This window comes from Brachyhypopomus gauderio, chromosome 4, assembly GCF_052324685.1.
Source record: "Brachyhypopomus gauderio isolate BG-103 chromosome 4, BGAUD_0.2, whole genome shotgun sequence".
Classification (NCBI taxonomy): Eukaryota; Metazoa; Chordata; class Actinopteri; order Gymnotiformes; family Hypopomidae; genus Brachyhypopomus; species Brachyhypopomus gauderio.
In genome coordinates, this window is record NC_135214.1 from 18,329,141 (window position 1) to 18,337,736 (window position 8,596).

An 8,596-nucleotide genomic window follows, 5' to 3' on the forward strand; every position below is an offset into this window, starting at 1 on the left:
TCATTTAAATGGTCTATATGGTCGAAATACCACAGGAAATATTTGTCATCTTGAGCTTGATTTGGATTTGCAAGCCAACGAAATAGGTGTGCGTACGAGCATAGTTTACTGTTGTTGCCACATTAGTAGATACGGCTGCGTCTCTGGCTACCAAGTCTTTGGGATTTCTTTAACTGTAGCCTATGACACGCAGAAAGAGATTGTTAAATGCCCTTAGCCTTTGTCCGTCTTGGAACCAATTTCAAGTCCGTGTTCTAGGTGTCGCTGTTGACCACGTCTGAAACTCCGAATCGTGTGCCAGTGCGCACACGTGACGGGGAACAGCCTGCGTCTCAAGGCCATTTTCAAATTTCATTGGTGAGATTGTCATGTGGTTGCAGAGAGACCCTCTGGGTTACACGGGGATTGTTTTGCTAGATATGTCAGCCTACAAAGGACACCTCTCTCTTCTTTAAAACCTCTCCAAAATGTCCTTTCCCAACAACTCTCCTGCTGCTAACACGTTTTTGGTAGATTCTTTGATTGGTGCGTGTAGAACAGATAGTTTCTATTCCAGCAGCAACATGTATGTGGCATCCAGTGCAGAACTGGGGAGTTATGGAATGCAAACGTGTGGACTCCTGCCGTCTCTTGGCAAACGGGGGGATGTAAACCACCAAAATATGGGCATGAACGTCCACTCGTACATACCTCAGATTGATAACTGGGTAGATCCGAGCAGATCCTGCCGAATAGAGCAACCATCTAACCAGATGCCCACTTGCACATTTTCACAAAATATTAAAGAAGAGAGCAACTGCTGTATGTACTCCGACAAGAGAGCAAAGGTCAACTCGTCCGAGATGCCCGCGTACTCAAATCTCATCTCCGATCCGTGTACCGTTGAAGGTCCAGAGATTCCGGTGCCCGGTTATTTCAGACTAAGCCAAACTTACACGACGGCGAAAAGTCAGGAATATAGCCACGAGACGACCAGTCCCAATACGTTGATGCAGCTAAACCGACTGACTCCCAAACCGCATTCTACGCCCTTTGTCGAGGTGGAAAAGAAAGTCTCCGAGATTCCGCAGGACCGGGAGACGAGGACGCCATCCGCCGTGCAGAGCCCGGAGCCAAAGGCAAGTTCTCAGGAGGAGAAGAATTGCTCTACTGAGGCGTCTGCCTCCAGCCCGGAATTGCCACACAAGGAAGCGAAAGGTGGGTACAATAAAAGGATTAATCGCGTCGCGGTGTAATACGAACGCTCCAGCATCATAAAACCCAATATAAAACACAAACAACCCGAAAGTCGTAATGTTTAATGAGAGGCTTACTCAGGTTGCAGTAAAAGACTTTACAGGAAACGGCGCCGCGCGTTACCATAGAATAGCGTACCTTTTGTTACCGGTTGCTTTAAAGCCTATTTTCTTTGGACGGTGTGTAAGTCAGTGAACGGTACCTGGACAACACATTTTTTAACAACACATCGGTATATATTTTAGTTTTAGTGGTATTATTTTATTTTAAATTCGTCTTTAAATATTTGATTAACTTGCTTCGATGAGAACGAGAATGAGTAGGCTATATTACCACAATGTCATTGGACGCTTAACATTAAATTAGGCAAAATGTGTTAGCCATTTATGTTTTTGTGATTTTACCTAAATCCTCTTCCATTTTAGACCATGCAGAGCCTTTTAAAAAATCATTGTTGTAAACAACGAACATAACGTAAACATAGAAACCTCAGATACAATGGACGATTCGTGCTCTTTCTAATTGTCTACATGATATTAATAACATGTATGCATATGTATGCAAATGTTAATATGCATGTTCTGTCTATATGACCGTACTCGCCGAGATTTTAGGAATTGTATTTTTGCCTGCTGTAAGTGAATTATATAGAAATTGGAAACAGTTGTACGTTCGTGGTGAATAATTCGTCTGTCTGCATGTTTGTTTTTCAGAGTGCAAAACAGATACACCGACCAGCAACTGGTTAACTGCGAAGAGCGGCAGGAAAAAGAGATGTCCATATACAAAACACCAGACACTGGAATTAGAAAAAGAGTTTTTATTCAACATGTACCTGACTCGAGAGCGCCGTCTAGAGATCAGTAAAAGCGTCAACCTCACTGACAGACAAGTGAAGATTTGGTTCCAAAACCGCAGAATGAAACTTAAAAAGATGAGTAGAGAAAACCGAATCCGGGAACTTACCTCCAATCTCACGTTTTCGTGAACATGCAAAGAAGTGAAATGCCCCTGCCTCTTCGTGTCTGTTTGAAAAGATTTAAAAATTATGCTAAAGAACCATGGACACTGTTTTATTTCATTTCACGTTCAGATACTGTGATTGTTGTTACGTCGGAATAGCTTTTTTACTTGATTGTATTCAAGTGATATTATATAAAATTATGTTTTGTGAATAGCTTGTATTCCACAGGGTATGAAGTGGTCTTAACTTATGAAACGTGGCAGAAACACAAAATCGTTGTGTATTTGTTTTCATTGGAGACAAGAGACAATTACGGGAGAGCACTGAAATTAATGAAAAACGTGACTTTGGACGAAAAGCACATTTACTGTTTTTCAGCGAGGATTGTCCATTCTTCTTCGACGGAACGTGTAGATTTAGCCTATGCGAAATATTTCCGTGTTAAAGGTTCTGTATAGTACATGTGATATCTGTTGTTAAAATGTACCTTCAGTGCATGTTTGTGGCATGTATCCTGTAATAAATAGATTGTCGAAATAGCTCTCTATGTAATCAGTGTTTCATATAACACGCTATAGTCAAAAGCACACGGCATGAAATTTGGCACGAACTTTAAACCTAATGGTCTAAAAGATTCTGTTGCACTTTTTCCTGTATAAAATGGACGCGCAGCACTGTGAAATCAATTAATTTTTTGCCTTGCTGTAATTCTACCTCAAAAAATACATATTACAGATTACATTAAGGTTATTGAATGACAGTATTAGTAAATAACTCCTTGTATAGATTTACAAGACTAACTTGAAAAGGAAACGCATCTTTTTAAGGCTTAGGATTAGCACATACGCGATAGGTCTAATCAAATGTTGATAATGAATGTCAAAGTAGGCTATATCCAAAACTTCTGGTCATCGTAGAGACCATTAGATGTTGATTTTCGTGTCCTTTTTTGTGAAATAGTTACATTTAAATAATAGTGTCCGTGTTCCTGTGCAGTTACATTTATTATTAATTTTAACTATCTATTGAGAATCGATTTATTCGTTTATAAATGCATTGCACATTAATCCCTTGCATAATGAAAAACAATCCCGCAGAAATTATAGTTAACACAGCCAACATTTGACTTCGGACGCAAAAATAATTCGTAATTTCATAAGCACAAAATGGACACCTTAAGCACAGATAAGGGGCCTGTTTGGGACTGGTAAATGGAAATTATATATGACGCTTGATTCGACAATAACAAACTACAACACATTCTAGGTGTTGTCAAAAACATGTTACAATGTAGCACAGGGACCTCCATCCCAAATAAATGTATTATTTTATTTCCTTCCTTTATTTTTATGTGGGTTTCACTTGTGAACTTTGTGCCTAGCCCTTTCTCAGTGGTACACACACACACACACACACACACACACACACACACACACACACACACACACACACACACACACACACACACACACACACACACACACACACACACACACATGCACGCACACACACGCGAGCATGTGCGCACGCTCTGAACTGGTTGCACACATATTTTATAATGACAAAAATAATGTTTCAATACCGATCTGTCAGATAGTCAACTTCTGAATATATTCACCTCTGTATTTCCATGATTCTGTCCTTCTGTCTGTAATCATGTATCTGTTTTCGAAGGTAGAGTACACTACTCATCAGAATCGATTAATCCATTATTAATCCCAACAATACATGTATTACAATAATAAAGCTGATGCAAAAAGTGTTGACAAATTACTGTCTACGATCCTATTTATATGATCCAACTTACGAGAATTAATGAATGACCAAAAGACAGGCATAGGGGCTGATTAAAAATGGTTTTTTTTAAACATTTCAGTTTCGGTGAATGTAGTCATAGTCACATATTCTACTTTGTAACGCAAAAGGTCCGTTTTATTAAGGGCACATTAATGCATAATCAAATGCACCTCATAAAGATTTTATTGATAGACATAAAAACATTATGAGCTTCTCCTCAATACATACAATCAGTATACAAATATTACTTCCTGTGTGAAACTTACAAGACTACCTATACAAATATAATGACTTAACTTTGAAAAAAACGGACCGTTTATAAAATATGAGAATCGACGAAGAAACGCGGTTCGTCATTTTACAGCAAGTTATTACATTTATTTTACGAGGGCTTAAAGCTCACTACTCTATAAAATAGCCTACTTTACAAGGATGGAGTATATGACATATCTCACGACGAGAACTTGTAAGGTTTTATATTCAGCGGGAATAATTTGCTATGCAGGTATCAATGTGCGAGCCGATAGTGAAATAAATGGGTGTATTAATCTGACTAAGAAAAAATAGTCCGCAGAATCCTCCACATGAGCAACACATCAAAACACAGATTTTTGGACAGTAGAGCAGACTTCCGTTATATCTATTTTCACAAAATCACATTTTAATGTTTAGCCTAGTTAAAAGACAAAATCAAACATACCGTTATCAGCGGATTGATTTACTCTCTGTATTGGTAAATATGATCACGTGATTCATGTAACCAATCACTGAAGATGAAGCCAGCAAAAATACTTAAATGATTGTTCAGAGGCAAGGTTTCCGTAACAGTGTAACCTTTTATATGACTACGAAAGGATCCAAATATGTCGACTAGTTCAACTCTTAGTAACTATTATGTGGACTCTATAATGGGACACGAGGCCGAGGATGTGTACGGAGCGCGATACGTCCAGAGCTCGCATTCGGCGTCTTCCAGGCCGTCAGGTGTAGGGGAAAATACTGATTTTTCATCCTGCAGTTTCGCTCCCAAGACAGCTGTGTTCCCCACGTCCTGGTCCTCGGTCCATTCACCGTCTACGGCTACAGTATCCGGGATTTACCATCCATACGTTCACCAGTCCCATATCGCGTGCACAGACAACAGATATGTCCGATCCTGGGTCGATCCAATCGCGAACCATGTCTCTTTTCCCGGTTTTCATTCGACAAGTCGACATTGCGGGGCAAAGGCTGAAAGTTTACCGTCGAAAAGGAGCGAGAGCTCGGTGTTCCCGACGGAGAGTCCGGGGACACCCGACTACAGCTGCGCCGCAGACTCGGAGTGCGCGCAGAAAACCACCAAAGAAAACGCTGGCGATGATATTTCGAGTCCAAGCGATCCCAAAGACGAGAAACAACAACTTGACCCAAGTAAGTAAAATAAATTGCCCCGTGATTTACAACGTCAGAACTGTACGAACAGGGTGTGTAAAGCTGGAGGTTTTACTAACCAATAAAAGTGTCTGAACTCTTACCACGGGCCCAAAGAAATGCACAGCCGATAGCTGTAAACCGGGTATTTAAAACGAGCTACTATCATATCTGCATGCACACACTCGCTTATGTCCGTCGCTAATCATTTTGTAAGATTAAGGAAATTTTAAAATCAGTTTATTATTTTATGTGGGAATTGTGTTTGATGTGGGTTACCCAGTTCTTTATGTCCCTTTGTACCCGTGTCCTTCCTCTTTTACAGGGAATCCAGCAGCAAACTGGATCCATGCTCGCTCAACAAGAAAGAAACGATGCCCATATACAAAATACCAGACTCTAGAACTGGAGAAGGAGTTTCTTTATAACATGTATTTGACAAGAGATCGCCGTTACGAAGTCGCGCGAATTCTGAATTTGACCGAGAGGCAGGTAAAAATCTGGTTTCAGAACAGAAGGATGAAAATGAAGAAGATGAACAGGGAACGGGGCAGTAAGGACCCGCAGTGAAGATCAGATCAGTGTTGGATACGCCTCGCCAAGTGTCCTTTCTGTATATGTGTAATATGTTCAATGTAGAAATAAGCTGGGGCGTCGATGTTGTTTTTTTTTCTTTTTTTTTTTTTGGTGTCCAAGTCAGTCATTTATGGAAATAAGCTTACGTTAGCGTTACCTAGGACTGGCGAAATAGCTATAAAGAGTCTTAAAGTAATTCTAATTGGTTTGTCCTTGAAATGTTCAGTATTTTTTCAAACCAGAGTGTCTTGCTCCTTCAACAGTTGTGCACGCGGGCAGTATGCACACGCATGTTAGACGTGTTTTTGACGTTGGGTGTAAGCCTAATTAATCTTAATAGTGTAAAGGGCATTGTGGGAGGAATCGGTTTGCCTATTCATTGAGCTTAGAACCTTGAATATAGCACAGTCTCCCTACACCTACATAATATAAATTAAGTAGGCTAGACCAAGCGACTGCGGCCTAGGTTAACTCCTAAATTATGTGATTCATCACATTTGTGTTAAATTTATTTAGGTTCTAATATGTCGTTGGGAACTAGACCTATAGTCCAACATCCAGGGACCCTTTGCGCTAAGGAACATGTATCTAACAGTTACATAGAGAAAAGTAGTAATACGTGGGTTCATAGTCGCATTAACTGGTGGCCGCAAACGTCCATGTTTAACTGTAATGGTAGAAATGAATCAGCTGCGTGTTTGTTTTCTTTCCATTTTCACAACGGTGTTAAACTGTGTGTTATTGACGAAGAAAGCACTGCAAAGGCCTAAATTAATCACAGAGGGTCCAGATGATGGGCCGACATAGCTTGCCGAGTTTTTTTTACGTTTTTAGACAACGAATGTGCACGCTCTGGATGAAGTTGAGAAATCTGTTTTGCGTTTTGAGTCAAATGTTCACTAATAAATACACGAAGCGCTTGGACTGCATATTTTGCGTGTCGCTTCATTGAAAATTGTTTAGTCAAAAAGTCCAAAAGAAAATTTCATTTTATACTGACCACAAGAATAAAAGGCTTATTGTTATGGTGCATGAGTAGGCCTAATACACCATTCATGACGGAGAAATATGTGTTGTAGAGAGCCCTAATTTATTTTCAAGTGTTACTTTAGAATTACTTTAGAGCAGGAAGAAACGGGGGCTAATAAACCCATAGAGATGGCTAGACGTCTGGTCTAAATGAGTTTATGGTCTGAAACAGTAATTGCACTCTGCTTTGAAAACATTCTAGTTGGGTGTTTGGGTCTGTTACTGACCAACAGAAATGCAGACACTCTTCTACGGGGTGTCTGGTCGATAAATTGTCTGTCGGTGAGGTTGAAAAGAAATCGACCCCCAACACACAGAAAGTCACGTTTATTCATCAAATACATTTCCAAAGAGTGGCGGTAACACTTAACTTTGACTGTCGCTTGAAATTTTAGTTTCCCTAACAAATATATGCATTTCTAGTAGAGAGCTATTCGTTTTAGAATACTAATTACGAAAGAGTTATCAACTCTGACAGTCAAAAATGAATTTAAACAGGCTAACTGGGGGCATTTTCTGGATAAGACTAATACTAATGTAGTATTCGACCAATAATACCTATGTTACACTATCTCTGTACATGTCACCCAAGTGTTTATTCCAGTTGTGGATGTAAATCAACCTGCAATGGGAGAGCTTAACAATTAATGACTAGTGGTATCAATGTGGGAAATGTTACCGCTAGAGGGCAATATAGACCTTTGAATGTGTTTTAGGACAAACAGGCACGTTATAAACTGTTTATAAAACACAATTTCTATTTTGTAGAAGTAGAGGCAGATAAATACTAGCCACGTTTTTGCTAAACTATTATACCTAAGTTACTTCATGGAACCACTCGTGAAACGCCAAAGTTCAGCTGCGTTTGAAAGATAGTGAGTGTTATGGTGGCGTTATGAGTTATTCTGGCATTACGCTGTAAATCATATACAAAGCAAAGCAGATTTTTTGTTATCAATGTATCAATGTATCTATGATAGATAGATAGATAGATAGATAGATAGATAGATAGATAGATAGATAGATAGATAGATAGATAGATCAGTAATTGTTCAGTAATAGTTTAGCCTAGTAGCAAGATTACTTGTTTTCGTATATGCAATAAATACGGGGTGAATGAATAGTCAAATTAAAATGGCGCAAATAACAAAACATCGGCCTTTGACAACCCCGTACACCATACGGCTCCAACGACTAGCTGCTTTATATCTTAAAATCTTTTTGCTAAGATAATCACACATCTGGATTAAACTTTAGTTTGCTAACATAGGTCAAAAATAATGTTGATGATCAATGCAAAAATGTGCATAAGGGATTGTTTAAGACAGTAGCCGTTCCACATTTAAACGACACTGACGAAACTTAATTTGCTAAGTTTTATGCAGTGGGACTGAATAGTACTCTAAGACATTGCGAACGCTGTGTTTTGTGACCTACTGCGCTGTTCGCTTTGATCTCGAGTAAAAGTCGAACACGACTGAAAATATTTCGGTTAAATTTTATATAATTTAATTACATTTGTTTAGAATCTTTTACTTGTAGTTTAGCTACGCCACGCTGTCAAAATTCTTTCTTCTTCGAATT

At 39.2% G+C, this 8,596-nt stretch overlaps 2 protein-coding genes across 2 annotated transcripts; both read left to right on the plus strand.

Moving 5' to 3' along the window:
• The first annotated feature begins 345 nt into the window (after positions 1-345).
• On the plus strand, positions 346-3,917 carry hoxd10a (homeobox D10a). Its single transcript, XM_077002834.1, has 2 exons — positions 346-1,197; positions 1,950-3,917. The coding sequence occupies exons 1-2, from the start codon at positions 468-470 to the stop codon at positions 2,222-2,224; spliced, it is 1,005 nt and encodes a 334-aa protein (XP_076858949.1). The 5' UTR covers positions 346-467; the 3' UTR covers positions 2,225-3,917.
• Positions 3,918-4,789: 872 nt separating this feature from the next.
• Positions 4,790-6,912, plus strand: hoxd9a (homeobox D9a). The gene is made up of 2 exons (XM_077002842.1): positions 4,790-5,407; positions 5,733-6,912. The coding sequence occupies exons 1-2, from the start codon at positions 4,861-4,863 to the stop codon at positions 5,975-5,977; spliced, it is 792 nt and encodes a 263-aa protein (XP_076858957.1). The 5' UTR covers positions 4,790-4,860; the 3' UTR covers positions 5,978-6,912.
• The last annotated feature ends 1,684 nt before the right edge of the window (positions 6,913-8,596 follow it).